General features: G+C 37.2%; 1 protein-coding gene across 3 annotated transcripts in view; it reads left to right on the plus strand.

The window, feature by feature from the left end:
* The window catches only part of CACUL1 (CDK2 associated cullin domain 1), an 88,675-nt gene that overhangs the window by 27,406 nt on the left and 43,449 nt on the right, over positions 1–17,820 (plus strand). For all 3 annotated transcript variants that reach the window (XM_023511686.1, XM_003787121.3, XM_023511685.1), the window contains exons 2-3: positions 1,077–1,203; positions 2,635–2,737. In XM_023511686.1, the coding sequence (XP_023367454.1) occupies positions 1,077–1,203; positions 2,635–2,737 (230 nt within the window). The remainder of the gene's footprint in view (positions 1–1,076; positions 1,204–2,634; positions 2,738–17,820) is intronic.

A 17,820-nucleotide genomic window follows, 5' to 3' on the forward strand; every position in this document is an offset into this window, starting at 1 on the left:
TGCCTGTAGTCCCAGCTCAGGAGGCTGAGGCAAGAGGATTGCTTGGACCCAGGATTTTGAGGTTACTGTGGGCTGTGACACCACAGCACTCTACCCAAGGTGACAGAGTGTCTCAAAAAAAAAAAAAAAATTTTTTTTTTTTTTCTTCACAGCACACCTAAGATTCTCTCATGGCACACTGGTTGAAAATCACTGCTTCAGTAGAAGGCTCCCAGGTCATTGACTGTTTTCTTTTGGGCTTATCCTGTATGATAGAGTAAGAGCCTGAGTCAGAGTGGTAGTATATCTGAGGGGCACTGGTGGCACTGTCCATGCAGCACATTTTCAATCAACCTTTTGTGACTGTAGCATTTGGAGCTTAATTGGCACAGTGCTTTCCCTAGGTAGAGTTTCCCAGGGATGTTTATAAAGATTGATGGTTCGTGTTCATATTTTTTCCAGAACATCATTGTGGCTCACTGATAACCCATTTTGTCACATGATTGACAATGTATGTTTGAGGGTCAGAGCATATTTGAGATTGATCCACTGATGACAGAAACTTACAGAAAACCAGGGAGGAAACAGATTCATAGTAATTCCTTTAATACTCATGATTAAGGCTTGACACCTGTAGCTCAGTGGCTAGGGTGCCAGGCATATACACCCAAGCTGGTGGGTTCGAACCCAGCCTGGGCCTGCCAAACAGCAATGGCAACTACAATTAAAAAATAGCTAGGCGTTGTGGAGGGCACCTATAGTCCCAGCTACTTGGGAGGCTGAGGCAAGAGAATCGCTTAAGTCCAGGAGTTGGAGGTTGCTGTGAGCTGTGATGCCACGGTACTCTATCAAGGGCAATATAGTGAGACTCTGTCTCAAAAAAAAAAAAAAAAAAAACCAAAACAAAAAAACCCTAATGATTAATGGCTACTTAACATTCCTAACCAGGTTGCTTTTTTTTGAATTGAAATAGAATAGTTAGGTGATGGAGTGTCTAGGCAAAATCGTAAGAGTAAGTGAAAGAAGTTTAAAAGAGCAAAATTGCTATTTTGTGTTTACCTGTGCCACATAGTAATTTATTTTATTTTTTATTTTAGTAATGAATGTTATAACTATTGAAGATTATAAGAGCACATACTGGCCAAAATTGGACGGTGCCATAGATCAACTTTTAACCCAGAGTCCTGGTGACTATATCCCCATATCCTATGAACAGATATACAGGTAAGTCAAGATTTAATTTGCTTGGGTTTGAAAGGGTATATTGAGCTTCAGGGTACTACACAGCATGAAACCATGTAATATATAATACATGAGGCAAGGCTCTGTAAGTATACATTCCACACTTAAGGATTGGAGGTTTTATTTATAATTTTTGATTAAAAAGTGGTTAAGATAGATTCGAAACCGTACTTTCTTAGACTTCACCTTAGCCAGTGACCTCTGGCGTATATAATGCATAAATGGTGGAGGTCAGTGAAAAAAAGCAAGAAAAGACCAAAGTATCTGGTGTAAAAATATGGGTTTTCAGTGTCACAGGGAAACCCTAGTTTGATTGGTTGATGTTTATTGACACACAGTTCTAATACTCATTGATTATTTTGTTTCCCAGTTCCTGGTAAATGGAAGCAGCAAATTGGGAACTGGGGTAGGATAGATAAGAGATTAGCACAGAGACAGAGGAGAAAGTGATAACTGCTGTTCATACAGCTGCTATACAGAGGCGTTATATTGTAGGCATTTCTCTGAGTTAGAAACTTCTTCTCTTCTGATTACACTCTCTTCTTTTGACATTCATTAAAGAAAGAGAGTAACAGAGGACCTGATTTATAAGTAGTTACATTCAGAGCCTAGTTTATCATTTGATGTTCGCTTATCTAGTACTGATTAAATTTGTAATAGAGTACTCAAAAGAGATTATTGGCTGCTGGTAATAGTATCTTTTCCATTCAAACACTGATTGGGGGAGGGTAAATTTTTATTTAAAAGTTGTGATTGGGCTTGGTGCCTGTAGCACAGTGATTATGGGGTGCCAGCCATAGTATACCAAGGCTGGTGGGTTTGAACCCAAAGGGGGCCAACTGCAATAAAAAATAGCTGGGCATTGTGGCAGGTGCCTGCAGTCTCAGCTACTAGGAGGCTGAGGCAAGAGAATTGCTTAAGCCCAGAAATTTGAGGTTGCTATGAGCTGTGATGCCATGGCACTCTACCCTGGGCAACATAGTGAGACTCTGTCTCAAAAAAAGAGAAAGAAAAAAGTTGTGATTGAGCCTGGCGCAGTGGCTCACGCCTGTTATCCTTGAAGGTCAAAGCAGGTAGATTGTTTGAGCTCACGAGTTTGAGACCAGCCTAAGCAAAAGCAAGACCTCTGTCTCTACTAAAAATAGAAAAACTGAGGCAAGAGGATTGCTTGAGTCTGAGATGGAGGTTGCTGTGAGCTATGATGTCACTGCACTCTACCCAGGGCAACAGCTTGAGACTCTGTCTCAAAAAAAAAAAAAAAAAATTGCGAGTGGTCACTTTTTTAAGGTCTGAATTAATAATTTGATCAGTGGCTGTAATATTAAAGTGTGCTTTAACCTGAGGCCGGGTAAAGTTTTTCATCAGTAATTTGGTTTTTGTGGGATTTTTGTTTGTTTTGTTTTTTTTTTACAGTTGTGTATATAAATGTGTATGCCAGCAGCACTCGGAACAGATGTATAGTGATCTGATTAAAAAGATAACTAATCACTTAGAGAGAGTCTCAAAGGAGCTGCAGGTAAGGAACTGATCGTATTGATTTTTCTGACTGGTTGGAATTAGCCTGTCTAATGTATATACATTTGGAAGTCTGTTAATTTGATTATGGTATAAATTTATAAACATTTCTAGATGAATGTTGACCAAATTATCTAATCCTTACACAGCTAAGAAAATTTGGGATAAATTGTGGAAATATTTAGATTGCATATATTTTGGTCCTTATCTGATTCCATTTATTATCATGTCAACATTTCTTTAAGTGTAAAACTTTATTTTTTACCGTTAACTTCTAATATTTGGTAACTTCTACACTATAAAAATATTGGTCTATTTTAACTTTATTCCATAATTTGTGTTACTATCTTTGAAAAGTAATTTGCCTACTAATTTCTAATACTTGCCAATATAAACAACTGACGTCAGTACTTTATTGATAAAGCTCTTGTAGATGGGCATTACTCCAACTCCAAAATCTGAGTCAGTTTGCAGAAAATATTCTGTGTAAAAGGGAACACTTGGCTTGGATCCCTGTTCCTCTTCATCTCACTCTGTAAAGCTTCCAGTGCTTGAAGGTCAGGTCTTATCTTTATGCCATGGCCAGATCCCAGTTTAATTTTGGTGTAGAAATAACAAGATGTTCAGAAAAATCACTCAGCAATAGATTAATGTGGTCTATACCACAATTAGGACACAGTTTAACAATTTCAAAATAACTACAGTTTCTAGCAAGTCATGGGGTATTCTTTGGGCTTGGATATTGTTCCTTATATACTTTGTAGGCTGAGGTATGTTAGTTGTACTAAGGAGCTTTATTTTTCCTTTTTTTTTTTTTTTAAACTGTAGCCAGGGCTATGTTTTATCATTGTCAAATACATACATTTCCTGTTGTTTAGTATAAATTATTTTACCTTTTTGATAGTAAATACAAAATCTTTATTCATTAACAAATATATTTAGTGCCTAAGTGTTGTGTATAAATTGTAGATGAAACCCAAGGTCTATGCATTATAACCTTGAATGATTTGCTTTCTAATAATACCTGCCGCTACTTTCTACCTGAATTTTCATCTGAGTCTTTATTGCCAAATCCTATTTCTCTTGCCGGACTCTGTCTACTTCTCTTTACCTGCTGGTATCCTAGTCAAGGTCATTGTCTCTCACATGTTTTATAAAAATGCTAGTTTCAGCTGGTTGCTCTGCTTTACTTTACTGATGTTTAATTTATTTAACCAGTTTTTGAATGATGAATATTTAAGTTGCTTCCAGTCTCTGGCTATTATTAACAGTGTTAAAATGAATAATCAGTCTTATAAGTGATATCATTTACTAAATTCATATTGTATCAAGTTGTACTACCAGCAGTTATACAGATAAACTACCAGCAGTTTTACAAATAAACGTTATCAGAACGTTTATTTTCCCTGATTGCTAATACAGCCTATTGTGAAACTAATTTTTAGTTTTATGTTAATATGATTCTTATCAATGATTCTTACTAAAGATTAAAACATAAAGGGTTATATCTCTTTTTCAATGTTAGTATTTTAAAGGGGAATATGTGATGTGAAACTAAGGAATTTAGTTTATTTGTAGAATCAATACATGTCTCCCTTTGAGCTCAGCCATATAGTCTTAGTAAAAATCTTGTTTTAGGCTTGGCGCCTGTGGCTCAGGTGGCTAAGGTGCCAGCCACATACACCTAAGGTGATGGGTTCGAATCCAGCCCAGGCCTGCCAAACAACAATGATGGCTGCAACTAAAAAATAGCCAGGCATTGTGGCAGGCGCCTCTGGTCCCAGCTGCTTGGGAGGGGGAGGCAGGAGACTTGCTTGAGCCCAGGAGTTGGAGGTTGCTGTGAGCTGTGATGCCACGGTACTCTGCCCAGGGGGCCAGCTTAAGTCTCTGTCTCAAAACAAAAAACAAAAAACAAAAAAAAAACCTTGTTTCAAAATGATCCCTTTTAGAGGATTATTATTAAATAGCAGGGTGGAGTGGTTAAAGCCCTGGGGTCTAGGGGTTCTGCTCTTACTATGCCAGTCAGCAGTTGTGTGTGTGCTCTTGATTAAACACAGCAATGTTATTTTGTCAATTTTCTCCACATTAAAATGAAGTAGATTGGTCCCTTGTACATATTAAGTTATGAAATTTTTTTTCTTCTGCTTCTTGGCTAGCAAATACACCTTTATTCTTTTCTCAGGCTTAAACCACTTGTGTCAGTCTATGTAAAGCCTTTCTGGAACCTCTGCAGTCCTCTCAAAACAAAATAGAATAGATTAGAGTGTTGGCATTTCGGACCATAAGTCTTAGTAACGCCTCTGTGACGGCAGTGATTGTGTTACTGTTTCAGCTTGGATGTCTTAACTGCTTCACAGGCCCTCCCTTGAGGGCAGAGACTCTGATTTGTCTTTTTATCCTTAGTGTCTGGCACAATTACAACTCAGCAAATGTTTGTTGAGTAAATGGTCAGTAACTAAATATGACATACCAATGGAAAGAATAGCATAATTAGCTTTTTAAGCCTTTTTAAAAAGACCACTAATCTAAATGTTCATTGGACACAGTCATTTTATTAATTAAGTATTATAAGTCAGTGGACTGGTGTAATCTCTTACTTTATAGAGATCATAAGGCAGTTTTCATTGGGGGGACAGAACAAGAGTATATTCCTGGCCTTGTGAGCCAGAACCAATTTATTTGAGTGAAACATTTTGTTTGTAGCTCTGGTTTTCATAATGAAATATTGTGGTTATGAGCCAAAACCAGAGTGTGGGATAAGTTGCATTTGGCATGTAATTCGAAATTTAGTGTTGGAGTTAATAAATCAATGAGTTGGGCCTACAGGGCATCAGCCTCTGTCTGTGAAGGACATCTTAAAATAGCTGTGGGTTTGTAAAGTTTGTGTGTCAGAGTGACTTATTTGTGTCTTTCCAAAGGAATATCCTGTTGGGGAGACTGAAGAGCGTATGAAACAATGGTCCATACTTCTCATTTATTTTTGATGTTTATTAAAAATCCAGGGAATCTGTTTTGGGAATTTTTTTTTTTTTTTTTGAGACAGTCTCAAGCTGTCGTCCTGGGTATAGTGCCGTGGCTCACAGCTCACAGCAACCTCCAACTCTTGGGCTTAAGCGATTCTCTTGCCTCAGCCTCCCAAGTAGCTGGGACTACAGGCACCGGCTGTTTTTCTTTTGCAGTTGTCATTGTTGCTTTTAGCTGGCCTGGGCTGGATTCGAACCCACCAGCCTCCGTGTATGTGCCTGGTGCCCTACCCACTGCCTGTTTTGGGAAATTTTATAAGATTAATTTGTTGGACTGAAATATTTTTATATAGTAGTATGTAGTATAGTCTAACTTGTTGCCTCTTTAAAGAAAAAAGCTCATTTTGGGAAAAATGATATTTCTACCACTTTAGTAACTTGGTAAAGTTTTTTCTGTTGTTAAATTAATAATGTTAATAATTAATAAATGGCTCAATTCTCTCAGTATTATCCTTCCTACCACGTACTACATTTCACTGCATAGACATCTATACTTTTTTATTTACTATTGGATTGTTTGAAATGGTGACAATATATTTTGCCTTAGCTATTTTTTCAACTATTTCCTCCCCCCATTCTTATTAACTCCTCTCATCTTTACATGTGGTAATGAAATTCTATATTTATATAACTTTTTCTGTATTTCCAAAGCTTCAATAACTGAATTTCTTCTTTTTTTTTTTTTTTAAGGCATCACTCTACCAGACTTTAGGTCAATATCTGAATTTCTAGTTCTGATTTTTTTGATAAACCAATGAATGGAAGTAGATGATTATACAGAAAAAATTGGTTTTCCAGTTTAGTAAATAATATTCTGGATAGTTATGGAAAGTTTGGTGAAGGCTCAGACTAGGACCTCTAATTGTCTATTGTTTTTCTTATAAATAGCCTCATATTTATGATTGAATTTAAATGCCTTCTCCAAATCCGTTTCTTTCTTAGATTTGAGATTTCATCATCATTTTTGACTCCTTTTTTCTTTTATTTATTTCTAGATGATAATCAAAGTTGGTGGAATACTGTGGTATCTCTTGCTTCTGCACCCTTTCATTCTCAATGTTGTCTTCCTTTTCCGTGTCATTATTGGCTCATGCCTGCACTAGTAGAGTATTCTGCTAATTGGTTTGCCTTTCTGTAGTCTTTTCTTTTAGGCTACTTCTAAAAACTCTTTAATTTCATAGGCATACTTCTTGTTCAAAAACCTAAAGACTCCCTGTTGCCTTTCTCAGTCATAGTTGATTTCTTCATCAGTATGAAAAACTGAGCTTGGTCAGTTGTTGCAGGGTTTCCCAGTGGGCAGCCCAATATTGCTAGCACTTGCTATCCAGATATGCAAAGTATGCTATTGGGTACAGTAGTGGATGTATAACTGGTAAGATTAGATAATTTGGACCACCTTTTCTTCTAAGAACAATTACAAAAGCCAGACCAGGAAACTAACGGAAAAAAAAAAAAGAAAAATTTTAGGGCTGGGAACTGAGAGAAGAAGGAAATTCAGGCGTGGAGCATAACATTTGAGTCATTTGAATACTGTGGTCAGCTACTATTCTGGAATTGGAAGCTAATGGGCTGACAAGCTTCATAGAGCTTTGATACACTTGTAGGGGAGGGGTGATTGAATGGAGTTAAGGCTTGTGAAACCTGCAGGACCACGTCCCAGGAATACTAGCAGAACATGGACTAATCATCTCAGTCGCTGACGCAGTGTTCCTGATAGGATTGAGATGGTCTGAATTGCTAGAGCTTCTCTCTAGTTTCCTGCCAGAAGTAAAATAAATGCTCTCTGGAGAAAGATAACACTATCCTTGGCAATAAGTTGTTCTTAGAATTTTTCATAAATAGTGTCTGGCACTTAGAAATAACTAGTCATGGTAGGAGATGAGTGACCATAAAACAAGGAAAATAGTGAAGTACATTTGTAGACAAGAATTGAGAATATTCATCACTGATACTTTCATACTTTAAAGAAATTAATGAAATGTTTTTTAGATAGAAAATGTCTTGGCTAGGTGCGATGACTTGTGCTTGTAATGCTAACACTTTGGGAGGTAGAGATGGGAGGATTGCTTGAGGCAAGGAGTCCCAGAACAGCTTAAGCAACATAATGAGAACCCATCTCTACAAAAAATAAAAAATTAGCTAGTATAGGCAAAAAATTGTGCCTATACTCCCAGATATTTGGGAGATTGAAGCAGAAGGATCCCTTCAGCCCAGGAATTTGAGGTTGCAGTGAGCTATGATCACACCACTGCACGTTAGCCTGGGCAACAGAGAGAAACCCAGTCTCAAAAATGTTTTTTCTAAGGAGGGAAGGGGAGGGAAATGAATGGGTGGAGGGAGGGTGATTGGAGGGATCACCTCTATGGTTTATCTTTCAAGGGTACAAGTGAATCTTTCTAAAAGTAGAATATAAATGTCTTAACACAATAACTAAGAAAATGACATAAAGGCTATGTTAACTACTTTGATGAAAATATTTCAAATTGTATATGAAAACACCACACTGTACCCCATGATTGCATTAGTGTACACAGCTAATATTTAATAAAAAAAGAAAATAAAATAAAAAAAATTTTTTTTCTAGATGAAAATTCAGATAGTAATGTATCTATTATGTAAAATGCTGAAGACTTAGTACTGCATTATAAAAGGTAAAATAATTATCAGACTAGATGAAATTGGATACTCCTATTAAATGTTGCTAACAAAAGGCTCATGTAAAATACAAGGATATAGAAAAATTGAAAGCAAATGATACAAAAATTATATCAAATAAATGTTAACCAAAAGAAAGGTGATGTGGCGGCATTCATAGCATAAACAAAGTAGGTTCAGAGCAAGAGGTATTATTGAATGTAAAGAGAACATTTTATTATGGTAGAAGGTTTGATTACTAGGAAGATAACAATTCTAAATATGTATACCAATAATAATAGCCACAGAAATTAATAGCCTCAAAAGGAGAAATAGATACATTCACAATTATAGTGAGAAGTTAACCCATGTTTCTCAGTAACTAACTGAATAAGCAGACAAAACAATCAAGCAACAAACAGGAATGTGAAGAAGATTTGAACAACGTGATGGATAAACTTGACTGAATTAGAGCTCTGCATGCATTAATTGAAGAATACATATTCTGTTCCAGTCAACCTAGATCATTTATGAAAATGACTGTATGTATTGCTCATAAAGTAAGTCCTAACATATTTTAGAGAAGTTAAACCATATAGAATTTGTTCTCGGACTTACAACAGAATTAAACTAGAAGGTATTAGCAAAAAGTTATAGTTAACTAGATATATAACTAGAAAAATCTTTACCTGATTGAAAATGTAAAAATATACTTTCAAAACCCATATGTGCAAGTTGAAATTACAGTGGAAATAAGCACGTTTTTAACTGGTATGTAGTGTTAATATATATTAGCATTGTGGGATTAAGCCAAAGTCTTTGGGTAATTTTAAAGCCCTAAAATGCACATACTAGAAAATAATAAAGCCTGAAAATCAATGGCTGTAACATTTTATCTCAAGAAATTAGAAAAAGATTAACAAATGAAGCCTGAAGAGAGGATTAAATGATAGTGTCTGCTAGTGAACAGTTGAAAAAAATAAGAAATATCCATTTGTGCCACTGTGGTACAAAGCTGAACAAGGAAAGCAGTGTGGCTGAGCAAAGGTGAAATGATCATAGCCAGGTAATAAAGGGTAAGACATTGGCAGTAATATGTCATAAAGAATGGGTGGATGTTTGGAGAGAAAGTGTTTGGGCTGAGAGAACTTCATGGGCAAAGGCAATGTACTTTGGAGAGGTTTGGGATGTACTCAGTTTAATAAGGATTGGTCCTTTGAAGATAGGTATTCTGTAAGGTATTCTGATTTTGGGAGGAGATAAGGCTGAAAAAAGTATATAGTACATATAGTAGTACTCTCTGAATTTGAAACATTCTGAATTACAACACACATCTGGCCCCCAGGAGTCACGAATAAGAAATTTCAGCTTAGCGCACATAGCTCAGTGGTTACTGCGCCAGCCACATACACTGAGGGTGGCGGGTTCAAACTTGGCCCAGGCCAGCTGAGCAAGGACAACCACAACAAAAAATAGCCGAGTGTTGTGGTAGGTGCCTGTAGTCCCAGTTACTTGGGAGGCTGAGGCAAGAGTATCACTTAAGTCCAAGAGTTTGAGGTTGCTGTGAGCTGTGATGTCACAGCACTCTACCAAGGGCAACATAGTGATATTCTGTCTCCACAACGGCACTCTACCAAAGGCGACATAGTGGTATTCTGTCTCCAAAAGAAAGAAAGAAAGAAATTTTGTACTAGGTGTTAATGAAAAGGGAGGAATAAGTATCAGAGGATGCATTGCAGAGGTCAAAGAAACAGTGTAAGACTTAATAAGTGACCAAATTAGTTAACTTCTATTTGTAAGAGAGGCAGGGTGAGAAGATTCAGAGATCATTTTGGTTTCAGTAGAAATGTTAAGAGTTTATCAGAGGGGACATAAGGTTAGGAAAGGAGAATGATAGTGGTTTTTAGAATGTTCAGCTCAGTAAACCTTTAGTGTCCAAATGTAAGGCAGTATGCTAGATGCTAGTGTTTATTCTTTAGCACCTTTTGGGGAAAGGTATAATGATACTGGAATTTGATGAGCAATAGGCTAGGGATATACAATGAGTTTACAGGTCTTAACTAATTTTCCCCTTGTGAACTGTCTCAAAATGTTCCTCTCTTAGTTTAAATCCTCTTTGGTACTTGACAATAGAAAAAAGATGTCTAGTTTATGTTGTGACCCTCCATCTTCTCCAAATCCATTTGTTTATTATTCTCAGACTTAACATGTCATCTCGTTTCTTCACCTTTTGACTCTCTCCATTTACCTAAAGAGCAAAGATCATAGTCCTTATCAAGGATTTAAAGGCTCTTCAAACTCTGAACTTAGTAAGATAGTGCAATAATATTTTGCTCTTTAAATTTAAAGAAGCTGTGTCTTTTCTTTTTTGGTTTTTTGCCACAGCTCCTCCCTCCCTTCTTGCAATGGGGTATTTTTTTGTCTGTTCGGTTTTGCTCAGCTTTGATTTTCACTATTGCTGGCAGGCTTAATCAAGTTGTCTTTGTTGTTGTTGTATTTTATTTATGTTGCTACTATAATCTTTAGTTTAGCACTTTGATATATATTTAATAACCAATCAAGATGTCTCCTTTGTAACATTGGGAATGTCATAAAGGGAAGGATCCTGATTTACTGAAGTTGGTTTCTTTTGGCCTATTGTAGTACTGAATTACATACTCATTAAATAAATGTGCTGGTCACAGTACTATTGACCAGATGTTTCCAGTTCTCTTCCTTCTGGATATGTGCTAGGATTGTACTTCTTTATCCTATTAAAGTATGAATCTACGGACTTGATACCTTTTTCATTTTAACTAAGCTCTTATCATGCATTGTGGCTATAACTTTTATACTTTGAGCTGCCACTGTAAAAATAGCATGAATTTATTTTTTTCCTTCCTCACAATTTCACAGTCAGAAGATTGGTTATTGTAGGTTCTAGCAACCTCGGCATACCCTTTTCTTTCTCTTTTCTTATAAAGTGGAGAACTTTTACCTTTTCACTTAAAGACTTCTCTTTGGTGTATCCAAATTGTCAACATTAGTTTTTTTGCACTTAGGGGCCATTATTAAGTAAAATAAGGGTTGCTTAATTTAAAACAGGCACACAATACTGAGATAATCTGGGATAATCCATCTAATAACTGAGTGACTAATCAGGTAAGTAGCATTAACAGTTTGAGTACGCTGGACAGATGGATAAATTCATGTTCCACGTAGTATACAGCTGGATGGTGTGAGACTTCATCTCAGAACTCAGAATGACACACAGTTTAAAACTTAGGAATTGTTTATTTCTGGAATTTTCTTTTTAATGTTTTTGACTTTGGTTGATTGGGGGGTAACTGAAACCTCAGATAGGGAAGCTAGATTGGGAGGGTACTGTAATGGATATAAAGTGCTTTACTTTTTTTTTTTTTTGAGACAGAGCCTCAAGCTGTCCCCCTGGGTAGAGTGCTGTGGCATCACAGCTCACAGCAACCTCTAACTCCTGGGCTCAAGTGAGTCTCCTGCCTCCCCTTCCCAAGTAGCTGGGACCACAGGCACCCGCCACAATGACAATGCCCGGCCATTTTTTGGTTGCAGCTGTCATTGTTGTTTGGTGGGCCTGGGCTGGATTCAAACCAGCCACCTTAGGTGTATGTGGTTGGTGCCTTAGCCACTTGAGCCACAGGTGCCAAGCCAAGTCCTTTACTCTTAAAACTGTCTTAATCCAGAATCCCATGAAACAATTATGAGATGCTTTCTCCCCAAGTAATGTTGATAAATTTATTGCGTATGTTAGCATACTTCATTGAATTCAGAGTATATTTTCAATTTCATAACAAAAAAATATTCTGACTTTTTTTTTTTTGAGACAGAGTCTCAAGCTGTCACCCTGGATCAAGTGTGTGGCATCACAGCTCATAGCAACCTCCAACTCTTGGGCTTAAGCAATTCTCTTGCTGAAGCTAGAGACTACAGGTGCCTGCACAATGTCCCACCATTTCTTTGTTGCAGTTGTCATTGTTGTTTTAGCTGGCCCTGCTGCATTTGAACCTGCCAGCCTCGGTGGATGTGTTGGGTGCCCTACCCACTGAGCTACAGGCACTGCCCAATATTCTGACATTTTGATGTAGCTTTATAGTCAGTAACCCGGTAAAATGAATGTTCCTTCCAACACTTTTTTTTTCTCAGTGGTTTGGAACTTATACTGTATACATTAGCCTACTAAACATTAGGGAAGAATAGCACCAGTAATAACTCAAGTTCAGGGCCCTGATGAGGAGAGACCACAAAGACAAGGTAGGGGGATGTTACAACTTTTATTCTCAAATAGGGCTGAATTTATAATGGTTAAAATGAATATTTGTCAGCTATTTTAATTATATGGAAGTTAACTAATTGTATTTAAACTATTCATTTTAATAAATATGGGTAATTTTGATGTCTTTTAGGCTAAATATTATCTTGATTTTAATCTAAATATAGAATTTGACTCTAAATCCGATTAATAATGGAAATGGATAGAAACTGAACCGTAATCAGTCAATAGTACTTAACTTTGATTCACTCTTCACAGACACCAGATTGCATATGAAAGCTTTTCTGCCAAAACTACCAAGGAAGTGAGTTAGACTCCAGACCGAGGATTCTTTTGCTGTTTATTTTTTGTCCAGTGGGTGGCAGCATAACTCAACTAGTTGCCTTGTATGTATGTGGTCATTTGAAATTTTATATATTTTTGAAAGGATTTAATTTCTCTCTCTGTTGAACTGCAGAGTGTGTGCTAAGAAAACTCACCTCCCCCAATAAACTTTTTACTCCTTGCTAGAGAAGGAAATTTCAAATAAGAAAATTGCTTGATAATGCTTTCTTCATAGGTTTCACATAAAATAAATATCATTAATAATTGACAAATAGCTGTTCACATGTGCATTTTACTGAAAGTTTTTCAGAATGAGTTATGAAATGTATTTTTTTTTTGGCTTGGCGCCTGTGGCTCAAGTAGCTAAGGCATCAGCCACATACACCTAAGGTGGTGGGTTCGAATCCAGCCCGGGCCCGCCAAACAACAATGATGGCTGCAACCAAAAAATAGCCAGGTGTTGTGGTGGGCGCCTGTGGTCCCAGCGACTTGGGAGGCTGAGGCAGGAGACTCGCTTGAGCCCAGGAGTTGGAGGTTGCTGTGAGCTGTGATGCCACCGCACTCTACCCAGGGGGACAGCTTGAGGCTCTGTCTCAAAAAAAAAAAAGAAATGTATTTTTTAATCTAAGCTAGAACTTAAATCAGTTATTATAGTAAAGTTGTTTTTATTTGAAAGAATTTGCCAGTGAGACACCCTAACCCTTGTCATTCCATGAGCTGTCATTCAGACTATAATTCTAATGAGTTTATTATTATCCTTTGAAAGCAGGGGCTGTGTTCTCTTTCTCATGAGTCCTCATAGAGCTTAACATAATGCCAGCACCCAAATAGAAACCCAGTAAAAGTATTTATTATAAGCTAATAAAAAACATATGCCTGCTTTACAACTGATATTACTAGAAGCATGTATTTGTTCCAGTTAAAACAACATCTCCTCAGAAAATGAGAGTGAAATGACTGAAATAATAGTTGCTTGCATTTGTTTATTATCATAGTGTACAGAGTACAGTTATGAATTCTATTCTTTTAAAAATATACTCTTGTTTTGAGACAGGGCATGTACTTAATTGGGAAAAAATAAAGGAAAAGGTTGTCTTTAAAAAAAATAAGCAAATAGGTATAAGTAGTGTTGGCTTTTGTTATGAGATGATGTGTAGAGAAAAGGAGAAGTCACCCTAGTCTATCTGGCTTCTTTGGGTATTTTTTCTAATAAATCTTTGAACCTATTATAACTTTGCAATGCCACCTAAATTATCGGTTTAAAAACTGGGATTAGAACCCAGATTATCTCATGGTTATGAAGCTAAACTAAAGGTATCACAGAAGGCAGACTTCACGTTACTGTTCAAGTCCAAATAGTATTTGGAAAATGAGAAAAACCTTACTGTAGAAGTAAATCAAGAACAATTTCCCATATAGAATAGTAGTAGCATTAATAGCAGTTAACTTTGAGAAGAGATCTAAGTGAAAAGAGGAATGTCTCCTACCATCTTGTATTAGACTCAGTCTTCTTTATTGTAGGTTTTAATTGAAAAATTATTTTTAAATTTACATTAGGAGTATCTAATATGTATATTACACAGCCCATAATAGTGCCTAGGATCATTTACTTTCTATATAACTCGCTAATTTTGGGGCATTGTTCTACCATGAAAAATAATATCTACACAGTAAGAATGGGAATGGAATGAGAATATAATATCAGGTATACTCCTGGTTCCTTTGGTTATTGGTAGTCCCTGTGCCCCTGAGCCTCAGGAATTGGGCTTGCTTGGTGTTGCCATCCCCATCTTCCCCACCCCAGTTGCAGATAGCCTTTGCACCTCCTCAGCTGAGGATCCAGAACAGGGATTGGTAAACTTTTTCTCTTAAGGGTTAGATAGTAAATATGTTTACAGGCGTTATGGTCTTTGTCCAATTACTATGCTCAACTCTGCTGTTAAGCCATGGACATTATATAAATGAAGGAGTATTACTATGTTCCAATAAAACTTTATTTATAAAAGTAGGTGATAGATCAGATTTGGTCTAGTTTTTTGATTCCTAATCTAGAGTGCAGATCAGTTCCCCTCTTCCCATCCTGGGACAACCAAATTTTGTCTTACATCTTTGGTGGGGACTTGGGAGTTAGCAGGTTTCCTGCACTTCCATCAGCAGCTGTAATTTTTGCTTCATAATAGTGCAGAAACCTGGGCATGAGTGAGTTTTCTGTCATGCTGAAAATGGTAGCTCATCTTTGCCTGCCACAGGAATGATAGGGGTTTACCTGCCAATTTTATAGTGATAGATGGTTTTTGCCTTGGGTCAAAGAAGGGTCACCAAGGTGTGGGTGGGTTTTTTACCCCTTTTTTTCAGCAAATGGCTTTCATGGTTCCAGTTTTTGTTCCTGTCTTCCATTGACAGTGCATCTCCACCTGCTTTGCTTGTGGAGGAGCTGCATCAGGTGTTCGTGGGCTTCTTTAGGTATTCCTACCCTGTCCTCAAACCTGGCCAAGCCCAGCACGTCTGTGCCATAGAAGGTGGCCACTCAGCTCCCTTTCACTGCCCTCAGTCCCATCTTTTAATGACTCAGTAGAAACTCAGTGGAAAAAGTTGGATAGCAGGTGTGGAATGCCTTTGTGTTGAAGTTCCCAGGGGTTCTAATCTCTTAATTCATATCTGGCTTTTTATTATTCATTACAGTTTCTCTTGTTTTTTTCTAGCACTTTTATGGTGCAGCATTTATACATCCTTTTACCTGGTTGGACTTTGCAAATGGAAGATAAAGAAACCTTGGATGGCTAATGAATTCAAAAAATTAGGATTATTTTTGTTAATCACCTTTTTCTTTTAAGGGCTTGAGTGATGTTCTGTCACAGCTTTCTGGATTCTAAACTGAAGTGGAACTTCACAGTTACATTTCAGTAACTTTATAATCACTGAATTTGATGCTAGTCAAGAAGCCGTTACATTTTCACAGAAAAATTCACCTATAGTCTACTGTTAATGTTAAAATTTGTGTCATATTTTTACTAATTTCAGTATTGTTTGCAGTTGGATTTTCTCTTCATCATGAAGTAAATGCCATGTGTTGCATGGAGGATAATTGCTCAACTTTTTCTTGAATCCTTCAGACTTCCTTCCTGTAGAACTCTTCTCAATCCTTTGATGAGGCCTATGGTTTCTAAATGCTTAACAGCTGCTGGACCAGTTGTTTACAGGATCCCTCCAAGTTCTCTGGATAGGGTCTGAGTCAGGACATTGGAGTGTGGCAAAGGAGTCTGTATCACCACCAGTCTCTTGAGGTGGTTTGGAGAGTAGCACTCTTCGAGGTCCACTGGCTTGTGTACCATTGTACCTGAACCTGGTCTCTCCTTAAGCAGGTGAGTGCACAATCTGATGCTTAAGATTGTGTTGCTGCTGAATCCTCTCAACGCCTTTGTACCACTAGAGTACTCGTCTAGATTAAAAGCATCCACACAAACCTGGATGATATAAAACAGCCTAAATATCCTGTGATGACCCGCTGACTGATGAAATGGATAATGACATGTCCAGATACTTGTTAAAATTAGGTTGTAGAGAGTAATTTGACCTGGAGAGATGTTGATGTATAGGTAAGAGATAAAAGCAGGTTACAAAATAATGTGTATTTAAGAACAGATGCGCATGTGTGCACACACAAAACAGAAGACAAGGTACAAAAATGTGAATAGTAGTTATTTACCAATGTTGGTAGTGGTTATTTTCTATAGTTGCTTTTTAAAGATTTCAATGAACATGTATTACTTCTAAACATATGTTAGTGCCCTTGTTATGCTTTTTAGATCCTTCTCTTCCATTCCTTCTTCCTCCCTATTTTATTTTAACATGAAAAAGTCATTTATCTATTTGAAGACAGAATGCTTTTGTGAAGATGAAAGCACATATTCTTAGTTGTTTTCATGTTTCATCTTGGTGAGGTGGGATGGGGAAAGTAGAGGAGGAGGGATATAATATGGAATGTGGTATGTAAGTAGGTTGCTTGTATTTTACATCTCCATCATCCAGTTAGCCATATGTAACTAACAAAAATAAGTTCTTAATTTCATTAAGTACATTTCAAGTCCTCAGTGGCCACATGTGGCTAGTGGCTACCATATTAGACAGTGCAAATATAGAACATTTCTGTCGTCACATCAAGTGGTACTGACCCAGATGAGAGTGTATTTAAGTAAGTTATTGCCTAGTAAAATTCTTTTTAAAAGCATTGTCTTCTAAAATTAATATACATCTAACTAGGTATAGATCAAATTTCCTTGTTTAGCTTTGAAAATTAAAGGTGGCACGCTTTCTTCTTCCCTTGTGTGATAGTATGGTGTGTATATCAAATCTCTTCTTTCTTTTTCTGCTCCGAAGCATTTCTCATACTTTACTTACTAGGACCATATGTGTGTGCACGCACGCATGTTTGTATTTTCTTTTTTTAACAACATCTTGCCCTGTTACTCAGGCTGGAGTGCAGTGGCATGATTATAGCTCACTGCACCCTTGAACTCTAAGGCTCAGGCAATTCTTCTGCCTCAGCCTCACGAGTAGCTGGGACTGTACACATGCACCACCAGGCCTTGATAATTTTTAAATTTTATTTATTTTATTGTTAAATTTTTAATTAATTTTTTTTGTTGTTTGTTTTGTTTAGGATTCATTTGAGGGCACAAAGAATTTGGTTACACTGATTGCATTTGTTAGATCAGGTCTCTCATATAATCTTGTCGTGTCGTGTCCCCAAGAGGTGTGCCATACACCGTGACACCCCCCCCCCGCCCTGCCCCGCCTACTCCCTCCTGAATTTGCTAC

The sequence above is a fragment of the Otolemur garnettii genome, unplaced genomic scaffold, assembly GCF_000181295.1.
Source record: "Otolemur garnettii isolate 467f Iridium unplaced genomic scaffold, OtoGar3 scaffold00021, whole genome shotgun sequence".
Taxonomy (NCBI): Eukaryota; Metazoa; Chordata; class Mammalia; order Primates; family Galagidae; genus Otolemur; species Otolemur garnettii.